Genomic DNA, 20,769 nt, shown 5'->3' with positions numbered 1-20,769 from the left:
AGGATCGTAGACTCTAGAGTGATTGTCTTTGTCAAAACTGTGACGGCAAAAATGTGGTCAACCTTCCCGTCTCTTGAAAGCAGCCAGACCCCGGCTCCCGCCTCATGCCGCCCCCGTCGCAGACTGCCCTGTAAGCCGGTCACTGCAGCCCCTCCTGTCCGCTCCTCTCCGCAGCTCGCAGCCCTCTGCTGCGCCGTTTCCACACACACACACACACACACACACACACACACACACACACACACACACACACACACACACACACACACACACACACACACACACACACACACACACACACACACACACACACACACACACACACACAGTGACTCACTTCGCCCTCTGCCGGAGAACGGCCTCATTTGCACATCTGCACACGTACACGCACGCACACACACGCATGATGTCGCATGAACGGTAAACGGAAGACTCAAGACTCGCCCTAAACACGCTCGCCCCCATTTTGTTCACGGACTGCTTGCCCCCAGAGGTTCTTCTTCTTGTATTCTTATTTCTTGTATTATGTATATCAGGATATAAGGTTAGAAATACGTTTAGGTTTAGCCGTTTAGGCATAGTTTTACTGAGGTTACGTTTAGGAATGAATAAGGTTAGGTTTTGGCACCGTTTTACTGAGGTTTATGTTTAGGAATAAGGTTAGATTTAGGCATAGTTTACTGTATAGGTTTAGGAATAAGGTTAGGTTTAGGCATAGTTTACTGAGGTTATGTTTAGGAATACCAGGTGGCGACCATTCCGAGGTCGCCGGTTTTCCCCCGGGGCAACTGTGTTTTGGGGCGAGCGTTTTGGTATTCGCATGAACGAGTGCTTTCTGTAGCCAGAGCATGTAGTAATGTAGTATGTAAGGATTTCTGCAGCTCTCCCTCTTTCCTTTTGCACATCCCTCTCTCTCTCTTTCTCTCACTCTCAACTCTGTCACCCCTTTCTCCCCCCCCCCCTCCCATAATGATGAGGGACATTGTCTGCACACAGATGTGCTGTTTGAAAGTCAAGGGGAAAGCATGGGGCCTGGAATAATGGGAATGGAAAATGGGAGTTCCACATTCTCCCCTGTCTGTCATTCCTCCTTCCCTACTTCCCTTACCTCCCTTTCACCCGTTCAGCCCTCCTCCATCCCTCCTATCCTCTCTCTTCAGTCCATCCATCCATCCATCCATCCATCCATCCATCCATTTCCCTCTTCTCTGTCATCTATCCCTTCATCTCCCTCCCATCCTTCCATGCCCTCCATGCAGTGGGCTGCCTGCCTGCTCTGTGGCTCTGCCAGCCTAATCACCCACAACATATGTCTCTAAAGAGATCCCTGCAGGACATACAGAGAGAGGGGAGAGCGCTGGTTTCTGGGATCCCAGAATGGGATAGGGGGAGAGAAGTGTGCAGGGAAAAGTGATAAAATGGGTTCAAAGGCAGGCGTGAAAAGGGAGTGCAAGACTAAGGGAGTGAGGGAGGGGGTTTAGTTTAGCATCAAAGAATCAGAAGAGGAATGTGGAGGACACAAGAGATGGAGGCAGGAAAGAAGAGAGGGAGAGAGAGAAGGGTTTAGGCATTGGGAGAGAGGAAGAGAGGAAGGAGGGGTAAGGAAGGAGGGATTGATGTGGCGAGGCAAGGAAACACAAGATGTGAGGGAGGACGTGACGTGAGAGAGAGAAGGAGGAGAGGCCATGGATTATGGATTTGGGAGATGGGCTAAGGCGGGGTGGGGGGGGGGGGGGGGTATATTCAGGAACCCAGAAAAGGGTGGAGGACATGACAGAGAGTGAGAGAGAGAGAGAGAGAGAGAGAGAGAGAGAGAGAGAGAGAAGGGATTGGTTACGCATCGGAAGGAATAAAAGATGAGGAAAAGAAAGAGAGTGAAGGAAACATGATTATGGGGTTTTATCCTTTACATGCTGTCGAATGTTTCCCATATATACATACATACATATAGTGCGTACATACATACATACATACATACATACATACATACATACATACATACATACATACATACATACATACATACATACATACATACATACATACATACATACATACATACATACATACATACATACATACATACATACATACATACATACATACATTCAGTACACACCTGATACTCTATCTGTCTTTCAATCTTCTAACGTAATAATCTTTCATAATCATACACATACAGCACATGCCTACATACATACATACATACATACATACATACATACATACATACATACATACATACATACATACATACATACATACATACATACATACATACATACATACTGTACATTCTGTACTCTATCTGTCTTTCAATCTCAGAAACACGTTGTAAAACAAGCACGTGTTTCCTGGCACATGTACTTTCTCCTTGCACTCTGTATCTCCTTCTCTCTCTCTCTCTCTCTCTCTCTCTCTCTCTCTCTCTCTCTCTCTCCCCCCTCTATCTCTCTCTCTGTCCACTGGAGATTACCCTCTCTGTTGTCATGACAACCTTGGCTGTGTGGATGAAGGACTGTTGAGTGTGAGCAGTTTCTGGATATCAGAGAGCAGAGAAAGAGAAATATTGTGTGTTCTGTGCACCATGTGTGTGTACATGTGTGTGTCCGCATAATGGGGGGGGGGGGGGGGCTGGGGTCACCAGGTTCTGCTCACCTCAGTGCAGGGAGCGCTCAGAGGCGGAGTGAGAGATAAGACACAACATGGGACATCAGACAAAATGGGACATCCAGTTGGTAGTTAAGCCAATTAGTGCACTGTACCTACAAGGCAAAGTCCTGGGTGTTAATTTAACTCTGTAAAAACTGACCACCTGTCTATGCACTCAAAACATTTCTATACCTCACATCATGTATGACGGCTTCTGGTAAAAATGTCCTTCTTTAGTTTTCAAAAGGGGGTCCTTGAGTGCGTTCCAGGACTCCCCAGCCAAATAGGTTAGTTTAATTGCACTAAGATACAAAACAATGAATAGTGACCATTATAAATATGTTTCAATATCACCACTATGAATCTATTCCTCATGTGCAATAATTACGTGTACAATTTCATTACATTTAAACAAAAACATCTTTTCATCTTTTCATTTTTATTTGGGGGTCTCTTATACATGAAAAGGATTGCTTTCAGCTTGCATATTTCAGTCAGGGACTAGTTAGACCAGTAGTTCTCAATTTGGGGTCCGGGTACTCCCAGGGGTCCAGGGGTCAGGGGGTTCCAGAGAAAATAGACAATCTACAAGCTCACAATGTATTGCAGTGTGACACATTGTGAGCTTGGAGATCTGCTATAAAAAAGAAAAAGGTTTTGAAAAGCATTTTTATGCTTTTTTTTTGTGGGTGCTATGCAGCCAGGTGGTGGGTTTATAGGATTATGGGATTATGACACTCATAACAGGACTATACAAATAATCATTGTAAAGATGAGTTCCTGATTGTTTTTAGATAATCACAGAAAAGTGAAACTCGTTTGCTTACATTTTTTTGTGTGACTGTCAGCTTGTCCTTCTGGTAGCCTCCTCTGGAAAACTAAACAATCCGGTTTCCCTCCCCTATGATGCCCTTCACTTAATTAAGTTGTTCCCAACGTGGGGTCCAGGCAGGCCCAGGGCCACGGGGGTGCTAGAGGGGGCCTGGCACCCTCAGTTGCAAATTCTGCCCCCTCAGTTTAAGTTTTATGTACATATTGTTTTACTATATAAAAAATCACACCCAGTGTGAAGTGGGCGGTGTGGTCACAGTGGTCATCACAGTGATGGAAGTTCACTTAAAGAAAAGTAATATTGTGGACCAACCATTGTACACCCCTAACTTTAAAAAAAACATAAATGTGTTTTTTTTAAGTGCATAGTCCTATTTATAGGGCTATGCACATGTGTCATGTTTCACTAGCCAATCACAGTCCTGAATAGACTGTGATTGGCCAATCACGGTGCAGGGTTAGGGGGGTACACTGGTGGCCAATCACAGCGCAGGGTTGAGGGGGTGCAATGGGTGTCGATGTCCAAACCTCACATATAGGGGCGGTTTCACCGCCCAAAAATGACATTTTCCATCTGCCCCTCAGTCATTTCATCCTGGAGCCGAGCCTGGGTCCAGGGACCCTTGAGGTTCCTTGAGGAGGGGGTTCCAAATGGACCCGTACAGCTCTGCAAAGTCTCATTCATTTATACTTGGTTGCATGCTGGTGTTGCATGCACTAAATAGCAGATCTACAAGCTCACCATACGTGACAAGTGGTGAGCTTGTAGATCTACTTTTTACTGAGCACGTCACCAGCACACAACAAAGTATACATGAGGCTTAACTCTGAGAGTTATGGGGTTAAAAGTTAAAAAGTTTGAGAACCACTGACTTAACCACTTAAACCCCAGCATCAGTATTGTGGGGAAAGCCTTGGCTGAAAATAGCAGATCGACAGCTGAAGCTTTCCCCTCAATAACAGAAAACAGAAAATACATAAGTATTGACTCCAGTTACCCATATGGGGGTTTAAGTAGTTAAATTAATAGCAGGGTTACAAACCTAAAGGAGCGTTGAAGCGTCTGTAGGGCGTGGACAACCCACCGAGCCTCTGGGCTGTCAGCCAATCACAGCGGGACAGAGTTTCCATTCACGGGGACACGCGAGTTGCGGCTCACTCTGCACGGCTGTGTTCATACCGGTGTGTCTCGGCAGCTCTGGATGAAACTCGTCTCCAAGGAAAGAGGGAATAACAAAGTCTGCATTTTGCTGTCCATTAGTAAAGGTAAACAGTAAGTGAACGGCCGGCGTGTCCTTTCTTTGCAAGCGTGTTGTTAGCTAGGTTTACACTCAGCTAGCTTGGCTTCTATTAAGTTAATAGAAGCCAAGCTAGCTGAGTGTAAACCTAGCTCCCATGACAACTGGCTCTGTTCCAGTTCTCAGTGATATTAGCCAGCTGAGCTAACCACATCTAGCATGTTGTTATTACCCAGAGCATCTGATTACCAGCTTTCTATCGTTGTCACACATGTCAGCTTATTGATCAATGTGTGCAGTGGTTAAATATTTAGTTAGCTAACGCTCAGTACAGTATAGCCAGTGGCACACTGATGTTAGCTAACGCTAGCCCACGTTAATCTCACACATCATTATGTATTAGTGGTGCCAAGGTGGTCTGGGCAATAAACCCCTTCTATATTTAGAGTCGGTCAGCAGCAGAGGGCTTGTTCTTCACAGTAATTAAGATCACAGTTGGCCATGGTGACGTGAGTGGGTCGGGACCCTTTCGTGGGTCGCGGACACATTTTTATATAACTAACTATCCCTTCATATTTTATTTCCTACATTTTGTTTGATGTTATTATTTCAAAACATTTTCAAAGAACACTGGGAGAAAAAAAAGCAAATTCTTCCATGAATTAAAAGAATTCCATGAAGTTTGGTTCTCGGACAAACATCTGATTTATCTTTTGGGTCTTGAGTTAAAAAGTTTGGGAACCACTGCTATACTACATGCAGTATTCTACATGCAGTGTTTTACTGCCCAGGCACAGAATGTGCCACTGTGTGCCAGTGCGCATACTCTGGACTTACAGAACATACTATAATTGAAATTGTAAGGGTTATAACATAATCTCTCAAAACAGATTCAGCTAAACCCAAATGGGTTCTGTCGTGGAATTCTGGATCTATCAGTAATTGATGAGGCAATAGGAGTCGAGACAATATTCTAGGTGGTGATGGTTATGCCTTAATAATAATGTACATGATATCTCGGGGAGACGTACAATAACACTCAGGTCGGTGGTACTGTAGTTCTGCGGTGAAAGAGCACAGGGATCAGACAATAGTTATGCCAGCTGCTTCAAGGACAAGCTGAACCATAACAAGGCTGTGACCAAAACAATAGCTGCATGCCTAGTGGAGACATATAGGCTCTTACAAGCTACCAAATATCATAACCTAATCAGCCAAAGTGACTTTGAGAGTTGAGATCAGGTACACAAAGTGATGTGAGATTAGAACATAACGTTATCACCCACTCAAGGTGGATAATGGTGTTATTGGCAGAGTACAGTACTGCTGAGTGCTCAACACATAATCAGTAATAAACATTTCACACAGGAGAAACATACACACGCACGCACACGCATACTGACTAGATCAACACCCCCCTTCTTTTCTCATTGTGCGCACAAGGATGTTGAATGTCACACAGGTGTATCAAAAATGAACCTACATTCAGGAAATTGTTGTATTATTACTGAGCAAAATGGTGTGAATTTTAAGAGCAAATGGTGTGAATTATAACTATCTTATATTTGTTATACTTCTATGCTTATATTACAACCCTGTACATCCTGTAGTGTGTAATACCACACCTAACATTAGTCAGGAGCTGAATGGATAAGATGAATAGAATTGCTTTATTTTGCCATGAGATGTTTTGCATAAAAGGTGCTCTTTAAAACCGGGAAAGCATCTGTGTCATTTTAGAGTTTTTGCGTTGGCTATTCAAAAATAGCAGATACACAAGCTCACAGCGTGTCACTTTGTGCCGCGCTGCAAGCTTGTACATTTGCTATTTTTGAAAATAATTGAAAATCTTGTAAGTGTGAGAACTACCTGTTTAGAAGGCGTGGGTCATGTTATTTTATGTATATCTTTTGAATAGGGAGTGTTCAGGATGTCGGTGGTGGCGGCGTTGCTCAGAGGTGCAGTCAGGCGTGCGGGGAACAGGAACAGGCCCCTGTACGGCGCCGAAGGCCCGAGCACTCTGAGGTCCAGTGTCGGCTTCTCCAGGCATCAGGCTTCTGCCGACGAGAGGAGTTACTCCTCTTCATGCACAGAGACGGATCACCCCAAAGTCCTCATCACTGGTGGGACATTTCAGTGCGTTCTATTTGCTGTGTCAACATTAGGCTGTGCGTCGCTCTCGGCTTTGCCTATAATACCATATAATTATAATGAATCCACCTGGTTCTGCTGCAATCCATTTTTCTCTGTAATCCGAGGTGTGTCTGTCTCCCACCTCTATTGCACCTTATTGTTTTGGGGTGGGGGGGGGAGCTCCTGTTAGTCACTATAATGAGAAACTTCTCATTATAGTGAAACTTCCTCAAAATACGATACATTTTGTATCTAAAAAATAATGACGCAATCTCTCAAAATAATTAGTAACTTGATTGAGGTACTGAATCATTGTTATAATTTTTTAAAGATGCTTATTAGTTTGAGATACAAAGTAATTATTTTGAGATACAAAGTCATTTAGAAAATAAATCTCATTATTATGACTTTACAGGATCTTTTTAGTTTTTTCATCACATTGGCTCTTTTGTGGTTTTCGTGTGGTTCTATTTTACCGTCATACATTGAGCGTTGTCAGCATTGATATGTCATGACTTCAGCATGGAAGCCTACACTAATCATTCCAAGTTGCTCCCCTTCATAGTGTTTTCCATGACGGCCTATGTTTTTTGTCTTTCTCCATCCCAGGGGGACTCGGTCAGCTGGGCGTGGGGCTTGCAAAGTTGCTGAGGTAAGCAGCTCCGTAACCTTCTTCACTAATTTTTCAAAAGTATTTCAGTCATGTACAAAACATCACCATATGACCCTCTCGATGTGTGTATGAGTGTGCTTAATGCTTATTGTTTATTTGTGTGCTATCTGGACTTGAAGTCACAAAACTGAAGTTCGGAGTGGGGTCCTTTGCCTTAAATTGTTGTGTTGATGTTTTATCCCCAGGAGGCGGTTTGGGAAAAATAATGTGATTCTGTCTGACATCCGGAAGCCCTCGAATGATGTGTTTCACAGTGGTAAGTGGTAGGGGTGTCACGATCACACAAATTTCACGATACGATGTGATACACGATAATAGGCTCACAATAACTACAGTATATGATACTATGTTATCTATCATTTTCTTATTATCAGCATTGCACATCAACTTCACTTTGTTGTGGTGGAATCTAAGTTAATAATACATTTAATAAACTTCATAAAGCACTTTTGAAGTTGCCTCACAAAAATAAATAAAACTATACAAGCTCAAGGGACAAGTGAAGTGGTTCTCCTTTTAAACTGTAACCCACATCTTTTCAGAGGACGGATATACACTAGAATAATAAATGGTCATCAATACTGCATTTTAAATCTAAAGGGAATAATAAAGGTCGCTTTTAAAATCCTTGGTATTGATTGATGCTATCTTAGATTAGATATACACTATTGCCTGCAATGTAACATTATCGTCAATGATCGTTGGCTGTGGACATTTTTAGGCAAACTAATCCCTAACTGTTTATGCTTTTGTCTTTTATGTCTGCTTTAGTCTTTTATGTCTGTTTTTTATGTGTATAGATAGATTGTATTCAATTTAACGTTTTCAAGTAGCCTACTCACGCTGCAGCCAGGGACCCACTGACTACCCCCTTTCCTCTGCTGTGCTATACTGAAAGAGCCTACCAGAAATCAGTTTAGTTTTTCCCCAAACATTTCGCGACATATCACATACTAATATTGCAATATTTTGTGCCATGATATTTCATGGGTGTGTGTGTGTGTGTGTGTGTGTGTGTGTGTGTGTGTGTGTGTGTGTGTGTGTGTGTGTGTGTGTGTGTGTGTGTGTGTGTGTGTGTGTGTGTGTGTGTGTGTGTGTGTGTGTGTGTGTGTGTGTGTGTGTGTGTGTGTGTGTGTGTGTGTGTGTGTGTGTGTGTGGGTGGGTGGGGTCAGGGTGTTTATTCTTACTCTTCAAGTGCATTAGCAGTACTTGTCTGCATGTACAATAGGCGCCTGTGGGTTACGGATCGGCAGATGTAGGTTTGCTTTGGCATCTCTCTCTTTGGTAGTGTGTTATTTTGTACTTCTCTATGCAAATGTCTGTGTGTTTGCACATGTGTCTCCCCTGCAGGTCCATTCATCTACTCTGACATCCTGGACTATAAGAACCTGAGGGAGATCGTAGTGAACAACAACATCAGCTGGCTGGTCCACTACTCAGCCATCCTGTCTGCTGTGGGAGAGAGCAATGTCGCACTGGCCAAAGAGGTCAACATCACAGGTACACGCACGCACACACGCACGCATGCACGCACGTACACACACACACTCATACAAATATCTCTACCCATAATTTGAATGGATCCTAACCAAGGGTCATCACCATGCCAGCTTGTGATGGACATTTCCATCAATATTTTATTTTTTCCACGGACATGCAAAACAAGTGATCAGTAATATTACCAGAAACACATAGGCCTAGCCCCAAATGTATACAGTACTATGGACTCTTGATGTGCCATAGTGTCTACTCTATTCCACTGCACTACACATTTTAAAACAAGCCACTTATAAAAAAGAAAAAATAAACATTTTGGGGGAAAAGCCCACAAGCTCACAACACATCACGGCATTTGTGAGCTTGTAGATCAGCAATTCTCTTTTCTTTTTAGCCTAAAACGGCATGCCCAAAATCGGGATGTCGGAGATAAAGTGGTTAGCTATACTTGAGAAAACCTGGAGACTGGGAAGTTATCCACTGTATACTGAATGTATATTAAATGTGGCATGGTCCAAGTATATTCCATGTTTGGGATTTCAATAATTGGGTCTTATCAGTACAGACAGTGCTTCCATCTTACATTGCAGGAGCAAAAGGGCCACTTAGCTGCAAAGGTGAATGGGTGTGTGTATTATACTTCATATGGTTATTACTGTATATAGACAGATGGCTTTTCAGAGGACAGTGTTACTTGAGGACAGGGGGAGCCAGGAAGTTCTACCAGCTAGACTAGTTTAGAGTCAAACAGATAATTATGTTCATGATGAGTGATTAATGAAGGGCATGGCAGGATTGAAAGGAATGCAGTGTCACAATAGTTTACATGGATTATGCTTGTTGAGTGTTATTATAATTGAGTTGTTTTTGTTATCATTGGACACTACGAAACACTTTCTCTCAACTGACGAAAATGTAGCTCCTTCTGAACAGATGACATGCCATGTTTTTGCTCTTTTCCACTGTGGTCATACTGTTGACTTGACTCACATACTGTACGACGTACGTGGTACAGGTATCACATACAATACCACAAATCTTCTGCATCATATGAATGAGCATGTCATCCTGACACTTTATGAGTCACCAAAATTATTCAAACACATTGTTTAAGATTAGATTGTGAAAATAAACAAAAGAGAAAGAATTATATATATAACAATATTTTTCGTAAAAAAAAGAAAAAGGAAAGAAAGTGCCACGCACATAGACAAGTCTTGCCATGGACATGTTTGTCCATGTACGGACATGTTGATGACCCCTGATCCTAACACGTGAACTCTCTCTTACTGTCTCTCTGTCTCCCCCACAATGCTCTACTATAATGTTTAGATTTGTATTCAAAAGCCTTGCCACTGGTTCAGCGTCTAGGACATACAGAATGTATACGTTCTTATTTGTAACACACACCCAGATTCACACCTCGTTCTCTCTGCAGGCCTCCATAACATATTAGACATATCCACCGAGCACAGTCTGCGTGTGTTTGTGCCCAGCACCATTGGTGCCTTCGGGCCCTCGTCACCCAAGGACCCCGCTCCGGAGCTGTGCGTGCAGAGGCCTCGCACGATCTACGGCGTCTCCAAAGTCCATGCCGAGCTGATGGGTGAGGTGAGATGCACGCATGCACACACACACACTCACACACACACTTGCAGTATACAATGACACACACAAGAAGATTAAATACGTTGATACTAGGGCTACTAGGCAAACTCCTTTTTATAGATGTTTTTTGGGTGAGAAAAAGACTTGACGGGGACATTATTGATCAAACATTTATATTTCTGAACAAGTTGTCAACTTTTGAACTGGAACTTTAAAAACACAAAAGCCAGAGTAGATGTTAAAATCACCCCAAACATGTTTGAAAGTGAAATAAATATCCCTTTAAATCCCCATCGATAGTATGACGTTCAGTTCAGACGTGCAAAAAGCAGAGTGAGTAGCCAGTCTGTTTCACTCCAGTCTGTTTCACTCTTGCTTTAGTTTGTCATAAATCACAAACAAACATGATGTATATAGTAGGCTTATGTGATATTCGGACTATATTGCCTGTCTGAACCTTGGAATTTAGATCCGAATGTCAATATAACGAACGAACATTCATGCATATTGCAAAGCTTGAGTGTATCGTACCATATCTTTTTTTGGCACAGCATGGTGTGTTTGTTCCATCCCAATATGAGCACAGTTTGTGTGGGTGCAATTGGACTATAAAGCTTGCTCGTATCCGAAGCATATTGAATGCTGGACATTTTCCAAAAGATGCACACAGAGATGCCATGATTATTTATGACACTCTAGTGACACATCTGTTCAGTGTTCCTGCGGCGAGCCATGCATGCTGTTATGCACCACGCCTACTCTAGGTCTATAATGGGCAGAAGAATATGGTATCTGTGCAATTAGGAAAACTCCTAAGACAGAAAAACGGAGAGATGCTTATTGGCACTAGTGTAATACCAACATGCATCCTTCTGCTAATGGGTAGCAATTACCCTGGGACATATATTGTACATGCAAAAAAACAACGGGCTGCTCGCCCATATTAGGGATGAGCATTTGGACTTTTTATAATATGTAATAATCAAAATGTGGCCAGAAACTTTGGATTTGATACATACATTGGATAAATCCAACAGGGTAAAGTTACACATCAGCACCACGCTGTGGTTAAAAAAGCAGCATAAGTAGTAAATTAGCCTTGCCGAGCCATGTGGACCATAGGGCAGGAGCCTATCTCCTGTTTCTATTGCATGAGGCGGCTTGGATGTACAAGTACAGCCCCTGGACATGAGGCTAGTATGTCGCAGGGACTTATCCCCAATCCAACCCTTGATGCTGAGTGCCAAGCAGGGAGGCATGGGGTCCCATTTATCTTTGGTATGACCCGGCCGGGGAATCGAACCCCGACCCTTTCAATCTCAGGGCGGACACTCTAACCACAAGGCCACTGAGCTGTAAAAAGCAGCTTATATATCCCATATTAGAACGAACCACTTCTAGAACTAATTAATGTCAAGTCCAGTCTTTAGAACTGCCAACGTGTATGTAGCACTGCTAGAGCAGCACAGTATTATATGAGTTAATCATAATCCGTTCTAAACGGATAGTGACCCCATCCATAACCCACATACCCTATACCTGTATAGAGGAAATAGAGAGATATTGTTTCACTATTCATGGTTTCAAGTGCTACCGTTTCGATAGCATATGTTCCTAAAAATAAATCCCATAAAACGGAATCAGACCTTGAGAATTTGAGATTCAAGATGGGTAATTTCATGTCCTTCTCAAAGAGAGTCCCTACATTTATTGTGCTATTAACGCTTGGGGGGGGGGGGAAAACTCTTGGCTTTTCTTTACTATGTTCTAAGTCTTCCCTGCTCTTTTGTGTTTAAGTCCTGTTTCTCTCTCTCTCCCAGTACTACCACCACAGGTATGGCCTGGACTTCCGCTGTCTCAGGTACCCAGGCATCATTTCCGCAGACTCCCAGCCTGGTGGAGGCACCACTGGTAAGCACTTACTGGTTCCCTTCCTTTCCTAACCATGTGTGGTGGCAGAGTATGCAGCTGCCGTGTGCAGTCAGTGCTTCAGAAACACACATATCCTGGAGTGGCACCTCTGGGGTTTACTGTGTATTTTACTGCCTTCCTGCAGAGTTTCACAGAAATGTACCTACAGTATGTACATAGAGTTTAGGTTATGAGCTTGGTTGGTAAACCCATCCGTGTGCCACTGTGAGCGCCTGCGTGGCTTTGACTGGAATAAGCATCATGGCGGCCATTCCGGCTAAACAATAAGATGGGCTTGTTGAATTTCAACCACGCCACATTTCTGTCTCATATGTTGACAATTCAGATGTTCATTAAAGATTCAAAGGTGGCTTTGACTTTTGCCTCATAACCTCCCTTCACTTCCTTTCATCCTTTTTTCAGTTGTTTTCAATATGCTCAATTGTATTTTATTTCTGCTCCTTTTGTCTAATTTAGCTGCTTTTAATATGTCACTTTTCTTGTAAATTGTTTGGTGTTTTATTGTTGTTTTTTGTTTGTGTTTTGCCTCTGTTATTGTTAGTTTACCATCATAAAGCCCTTATGAACTGTGGTTATAAAGTTGTTGTAGACATAAAAGCTTTACTTATTTAGATGTGCTTTATTCACCTCTTGCTTTCCCTGCCAGACTATGCAGTCCAGATCTTCCATGCAGCCGTGAAGACGGGTCAGTTTGAATGTAACCTGCGCAGTGACACGCGTCTCCCAATGATGTACATAGGTAAGTACACACACACACACACACACATACTCCCCAATATGGTGGTCCTTTCCTCTCTGCTAGCTCTGTAAAATAAAACAATGATGTCAAATAATTAAAAATAAATTCCTCATCCCCATTCTCTAATGTCTGTCTTTCTTCATCCTCTCCACCCACCTTCATCCCTTGTTCCTCCACTGGTGGTACTCGCACAACTTCTCTCCTTTCCTATCCTCTTTTGTCCTTTTTGCTCCTCTTCTCCCCTTCCTCTGCACCTCCTGCCCGCTCCCTTCTCCCTCATCCCCAGATGACTGTCTGAGAGCCACCCTAGAGGTGCTGGAGGCTCCGGCAGACGCGCTGAGTAGCCGCACGTACAACATCCACGCCACGAGCTTCACGCCACACCAGCTCACCCAGGAGATGCAGAAAGTGCTGCCTGACTTCAGGATCACCTACAACGTTGAGCCCCTGCGACAGGCCATAGGTGGGTGGACGCGTGGGTGGATTTTGGTTGCATGGATGGGTGTGTGGGTGGATGTTGGATAGATGGAGGTGGATATTGGTTGCATGGATGGGTATGTGGGTGGATGTTGGCGGGGTGGATGTTAGATGGATGCATAGGAAGGTGGATGTTGGATCGATAGGAGGGTGGATGTTCGATGGATGGATAGATGGGATGTATGTTGGATGGGTGGATGTTGGATGGATAGGAGGGTGGATGTTGGATGGATGGATTAAGTACTAGGACAATGCCTTTCACTAAATCACCATGATTTGTGTACATGGGATCTCATTTGAAACAAACCGTTAGCTTTTATGGCCGATCCATTTTAGAGGACCTTGTATTGTAAACTGTACTTCCATGTGCTTTTTCCATGTCTTTCTAAATAAAGTATTTATATATATTAAAAATAAATAACATGACTAAATATGAATAATCAGTATTCTGAATTGATCGGTGGAAGCTTTAGCAAACAGTCCTTAGCAAGCGGTCCTTATTATTAGATGAGTGGATACTATAGAGGTCTGTGTGTGTGTGTGACAGGCATGAAAATTATCCCCCAAAAATGTGATGAATGTAAATGCATCATATAGCTTCTGTGCACACTAATGTTCTACACGTTTACACTGATGAATCATAAATGGACAGAAAGGGTGTGCAGCCTATCCAATGCCCACAAAAAAAAAGAAAACAAGGCTTATTCACAAACTTATGCAGGGCAATCAGTTGCATCAATCAATCAATCTGAGAATCCTATGAAATGTAATATGAAAGTGAATTATATTGCTAGCTGTTATTTTACAAAAGTTCTTTTTAATATCCAATGTGGGCAAACACGACCAACATTATCAACAAGTTCTACAAGGCCGAGAACTAGTGTTCTTATCAAGGTTCTCTGCATCATCACCACCTACATGTATATGCCAGTTACTGACTCACTAACTAAATAAAGCACAGTGCAAAGCAATTGTACTTTGTTTAACTGTATTGCATGGCTGTGACACATTTGCGTGGCTCTAGAAGCCTGTACTGTGTGTCATCCCCTCTGCAATTAATCTATGTCATAGTGATGGAGCCCAGTTCAACATGAGCTACCATGGTGATGGGGTTCAGCTGGGGTTCAACCCTGGCCGTTCGCTTGCTACAGATGAAGTGTGAAAAACAACTAACGTTTTGACTTGATTTTACCCTTGTCTCTCTCTCCCTCCCTCTCTCCCTCCCGCCCTACTCAGCGGACAGTTGGCCAATGGCATTGGAGGACAGTGCAGCACGACGGGACTGGGGCTGGAAGCACGAGTACGATCTCCCAGAGTTAGTGCAAGCCATGCTGACTCACATCACCCCCGGCAAGCGGCTGGCACACGCCTCCTGAGCCTGTTGTAGCGTGTCTTAGAGTGGACTCACGCAGGAGGGAGTGAAATTCAGTCCCTGTCCACATGTCACTCCTTGGACTGTACTGTATGTCCAAAGCCTTATCATCATTAAGAAGATCTGTGAGTTAGAGGAGTATGGAAACCCAGATCCATTCTGGAGGTAAATGCTCCTGTCACCAAGTGTAGTTCATTTAGTTTTGGCTTGCGCTGACACTGGCAGCTATAAAACCAAAGCCATAAAATATACTTTTAGGTATTACAAAAAGGAAAGATAAAAAAGTTCCAAAACCACCTAGCTGTTACTTTTTTAACAGTCACAGTATTTGCCTACAGTACATCCAAATATCCCCCTCCGTCCATATATATACCTCCTCAAACGCCAGCTTCCCTCATCCTACCCTGTCCTCTTTCCGCTCGTCTATTTCACCTTATCCCTCCATTCCTATTCCTTCTAATCCACTTTACCCCCCCCCCCGGGACACGGTGGCATTGTTGTGCACTAGTCATAAACGATAGTCAAAGAAGAATCGGCTCCAAAGCTAACAAATAGCCACAGCTTGATGCTATGCTAGCCACGCTGGATGCTAAATCAAAGTTACTGAACTTTTCCAGAGAATTCCGCTCTCTGCGTTCCTGAATGTACACGCATGTTCTCATACTGCGGCATCTGCAGATACTCTATGCAGATGACTACCCCGCCCGTGGCAGCATGACAATGTTGCATATATAGCAGCTAAATCCAAGCCTCTGGGGAAAAAAGGACACCGTCCTTGAAACTAGTTGGCCTTTAGAAAGACCCTTTACTCAGAATTCCCAACTGGACCCTAAATATATGTACTGTAACCATAGATACTTGAGACTTTTACCATAGTTACTGTTACCATGGATATTGGTATGGTGGCAAATGGCAATAGCTAGTGTTGCTATAGTCACGTTTGTACGGGTGCTTGAACCATAGTGGCCTGCTGTAGCTTTATGTATCATAGGTTTAGGTGTAATACCAATGTTGTTGCGATGGGAGCCCCAGGAAAGCTGTTTGCCCCCCAAAAGGTGCTTTGTTCTGCTGTATACTAGGGAAGTACTAGGGAAATTGTTTTATTTATTATTTTATTGATTTTTCATTTGCACTTGGGTGCTTTATGTTTTTAGTGTCCTTTAAGTTGTCTTTAAGTTATAGGCTATGTTACATTGTTATTCTGTCAAGGAGCTTAAGCATATATTATTTTGGTGCTAAATGGCTTTTTGAATGTTGAATGCGTTCGCAATCTGTTTTATCTGATGGTAAGCTGTGTAGAGTTGCTCAGTTTGGGAATTATGTGCTTTATAGATGTTGGATGCACTAATAATAAGCTGTAGATGTAGACACGTTGTGCAGAGATGTTATGTTTGTGATACATGTCAGCATTGTGATCCATGGAAATGTAAGACTTTCTTTTCTAAAATGTAGGTTGGTATATTTTGCTGCTTTTCTCATTCAAGCAAAAATGTCTCTTCTTTTTTAAATTAAATATTTATATATATGGATCACATTTTCACCATTTCCTCCCTGTGACTATTTTTTGTTTGTTTTTGTTTATTTTTTTGCTGCCATATCTAGAACTCGCAACTCTCTTTGGAGAATATGTTTCTTATCAACACTGGGTAGTAATACAGTTGTAATATACAAACAACTATATGAACATTGAAATATTGTTGTCATATTATGACAAAGAAACATAAAAGTAAAGAACTGTCCTATTGTGTTTCACAACTTCATATTCTCCAAATAATGCATTTGTATTTTTCCAGATGGGTTAATTTTACTTATTTCCAGTGCAATTTCTTGCATTCTGTTTCTGTGGGTACAGGAAATACAAGATTGAAATAATAGAATATGCCTTTGTGTTCATTGGCTTTTTAACTGGGATAAAGATGGAATCCAACTGTCATAGCAGCCTGATATTAACCACTTAGACCCTCTATACTTTGTAAAACAACCTGAGTTGCACTGTACTTGGTGTACACAAGGTGAAGTTGCAGCCATATATTTCATTAATGTCATACATTCACAACCAACAGATGCAGAGAGCCCAAGTTGAAAAATGGCAGAGTATTCTATTAAGACTTGTTTTTGTCATGGACCTTTCAGCATTCAGGAGAGATGACGACAAGACTGAACCATCATCAGCTTTTAAAGGCCCAAGAGCCTATTTGATAACCGGTCCTTTTACTCAAAGCCCAACGTGTCAGACACGTATCGTCTATGTATTGCCTTTATAAAGACGTATTTTCTTTATTAACTGGGCTCTTACATTTACTTGTTGTCTATGGTAGTCCATGATTTCATCTGTCACGCATTATTTTTTTTTGTAAGCGGGCCATTCCTCTTCCTGGTGTGTGTCTGTGTCTGGACAGGACTCGCTGTGACCGTGCTGGAAGGAGTAGAGTGGTGGAGCCTCCTGGTGGCCAAGGTTGTGAGCTGCAGTTTAAGCTCCAGGAGGTCACCGACCAGGGAGGCTTCTTTGTCCAGTCTGTCACGTATGTGTGCCCCATTGGCCCTCACAGCAACACGCACCAGTTCACACACGTCCTGTAGGGAATCCAAACGCAAATGAAGTTATGTGGATAAGTGTGCATGTACTGTATGCGTGCATAAGTCTGTCAGAGAAAACAAGTGACAAACTAGGATCAACCTCTTTATCTACTTGTCTGTCCTCGCCATCGCAGACCTCCTCCACGGTGACCTCTGACCCTTGTCGGAGATTCCTCAATGCCGCCTCCTTCTGACGCAGGGTAGCGTTAAGTTGGGCCTCCTGCTGCTGAAACTCCCACTGACATTGCTCAGTGCCCTACAGCCACAGCAGAGTTGGTAGATACAGAGCATCACAGTCACTAGCAGTAGCAGGAATAAGAGATGTGAATCAGAATGTAGAGCTACCTATTTATTCTTTGGCTGACAGTTTCTGAAGTATATTGTTGTGAACCATACCAAAATCACCACATGCCATGGTTTATTCACAGCTTCGGTCATATATCGTAAATAAACATTTTATCCAAAGTCATTCAACTGTTACAGAGTCAGTGTTGGCTAAACATCATGCATGGTTAAGAAGTAATGGACGTTTGAATTTAGTAAGTAAATTAATCCTTTCCCCAGGGACTATATTTTTCAAATGCAAAGTAAATGTAACATTTATAAAAAATAACTGCGTACTGAAATGTAGAGTGTTGGTTCACCTTACTCAAGTAAGTTTCAAGTTACTGCAAGCCAGACCACCGGTATGGTCCCTTAACCTTATCCTCCATGGATAGATGGCGCAAACGCTTCTGGTTCTACTAGCTAGTTAATGTTAAATGGGAGTATCATCTGTAAATTGTTTTATAGATGTTTATCCGCCTGTAATACCTATGGTTTTGTTGACCGGGTCCCCCAGGGTTCTATGCTTCATCCGCGCCTTTCTTCTCTGTACATCAAATCTCTTTGCCAAAAATTGCCGATCTACAAGTTCACAACATGACGCGTTGTGAGCTTGTTAATCTGCTATTGTTGCCGAATGTTGCAAAATTAAGTCGTAATTTCCCCTTGGATAAAGTACATACCTACCTACCTACCTATGTTTACCGCCATAATAGGGATGCTAGGTTCAGGTCTCTGTATCACTCTGCTTTACATTTACATAAATGTAGACCTTTTGAATTGATAGCTATTTGTGACCATACCGATGCTACATAAAACGCTTCTCAACACATTTATTTGAGCTAACACCTTGTTTCTTGTTGATACACTTTTACACTGAATGCATAGCCTCGCTCCCAGCCTTTACTCATCTTAGAGGAGAAAAGCCTGGTCACAACCTAATGCAAAGTGTCTATAGGAGTGGGACTTCTGTCGTATGTATTTCCCCCGGAAACGATCTTTTTCGACACTTTCATTCACAGAGAATGTAAACAGTTTTGTAAAGCTTCAACGGCATTTCCTTGGGCGGTACTTCCTCCAAATTCCGGTACTTTGTTTAGACACTCAACCGGCTAGGTCTTGCCCAGTGGGCTGCATGCATTGTGTATAATTTGTCTGTTATTGGTCTGTGCACTTGGACAATATGCCATACAAATGTAGGTTTATTGACTGGTTTTTACTACCTGTGCAAGAGGGAGGTGTCTGGGTGGCACCTGTACCTCCAGGTGTCCTTGGGCGAATGACATGTTGGCGGTTCCTCCCACCACAGCCTGGAAGAGCCGGTGCCTGGCGCTGCAGGTGTCAGTGAGGTACAGGATGAGCTGGTGTTGGTGGACTGGCATGAGGCAGGGCAAACATTCAGACAATGTATCCCTCAGCATGGACAGCAGTTTGGCCACATCTATGCCTGGTAGAGAAGAGAGGACAGCTTCAGAGCAGTGGTTCAAATCTCTCCCCCCCCCCCCCCCCCCACTGGTCCCGCCCATTTTCAGATCTTTGATTGCTTTCTCCTGGTGACCCATGCAGGTCTGACTAGCCTCTGATTAGATGTCTAGAACGACAAGGATGGCAGGTGAATGCAAACTACGTAGGAGGATAGAAAAGATGCAGTATAAAAGGCGCCTGAGATTACCAGGATTTGGAAGCAGTTTAGATCAGATTTGATTCTTAAAAAGGGGGAGTATATCAGGATGTACCAATTTCTGAGAGTATGAGTAGGACTAGTATACTTTGAACTAACTTACAGTCTTCAACTTTCTAATGTTGCCTAAAGGAAAAAGAGAGAGGGAAGTGGTGTGTCCTCTCTTTTTACACAAAGAATGATGTCTGTGCAAACCATCCAGCCGTGGGAAGAGGTCTTTGGCCATGTTGGCCACCCGGATCACATCGGACCAGGGGAAGCCGTGGTCCACAGCGAACAACGTGACATCATACATGAACTGCTGATGGAAGTGCCGCTGTGACCCTGAGAACTCAGGCCATACGAAGTGACCACTGAGCCGCTGTATCCCTTCTTCTCTCTGACAGACAAACCGAAAGACAAGCAGATAGAAGTGCAGTCTTCAGAAAACATTTCATTTGTTGTAATAAGAACAACATGTGGAAATGTATCTTTGTTTTGTGCACACACAAACACAGTAAGGGAATGCTCCTATCAGCCCAAATAATTGCTCATAGGAGATCATTAGGTTGTCAATTAGCACCATTAGTGTGTTTTCTAGTAGGCTAACCTTGTTTGTCAAAAAGGGGGGCAGTTACTATGTCAAGGATGATGCATGGGAAGGAAGCTCTTGCCCAAAATCTAATGCCCCCTTTTTCTCTAAAGATTTATCTTTGTCATTTGATCTTTGTTTTTTTCCCATATAGGTCAGTGCAGAAAAAACAAAGGCAGAGAGATGTGAGAAAGAAGGAGGTCGGATTCAAACCCAGGTCCTCCCGCTCACTAGGAGCATTTGGTCTGTGCAAGTGTGCCTTAACTGGGTGATCCACCAAGAACCCATTTTTAATGGCCCTAAAGATCATGCCTCATACAGTATGCTTCGAGTCTGAGCAAGCCATTCATAAATCATTATGGTTTGCGGTGCCTCCTGTCATAAAGTGCACTGCCCTTACTGTCTAATTTATATTAAGGTTGAATAGCTACCCCCATATCTGCCCAAATATGTAGACGGACCTA

The 20,769-nt window shown here is 42.9% G+C and overlaps 1 protein-coding gene across 2 annotated transcripts; it reads left to right on the top strand.

Moving 5' to 3' along the window:
* Nucleotides 1-4,619: 4,619 nt before the first annotated feature.
* LOC308080825 (L-threonine 3-dehydrogenase, mitochondrial-like) lies at nt 4,620-16,697 on the top strand. 2 transcript variants are annotated; one of them, XM_080422843.1, is made up of 10 exons: nt 4,620-4,749; nt 6,640-6,844; nt 7,464-7,506; nt 7,713-7,783; nt 8,878-9,027; nt 10,463-10,635; nt 12,453-12,543; nt 13,211-13,303; nt 13,590-13,766; nt 15,017-16,697. In XM_080422843.1, the coding sequence occupies exons 2-10, from the start codon at nt 6,652-6,654 to the stop codon at nt 15,154-15,156; spliced, it is 1,131 nt and encodes a 376-aa protein (XP_080278969.1). In that variant the 5' UTR covers nt 4,620-4,749; nt 6,640-6,651; the 3' UTR covers nt 15,157-16,697. The 2 variants fall into 2 exon arrangements, with proteins under 2 accessions (XP_080278969.1, XP_080278970.1); XM_080422844.1 differs by having other exon boundaries at nt 4,626-4,756.
* The last annotated feature ends 4,072 nt before the right edge of the window (nt 16,698-20,769 follow it).

Source organism: Gymnoscopelus braueri (assembly GCF_963280865.1).
Source record: "Gymnoscopelus braueri genome assembly, chromosome: 24".
NCBI classification, from domain to species: Eukaryota; Metazoa; Chordata; class Actinopteri; order Myctophiformes; family Myctophidae; genus Gymnoscopelus; species Gymnoscopelus braueri.
The sequence above is the reverse complement of the archived record's forward strand: the minus strand, read 5'-3'. Positions and strand labels throughout refer to the sequence as shown.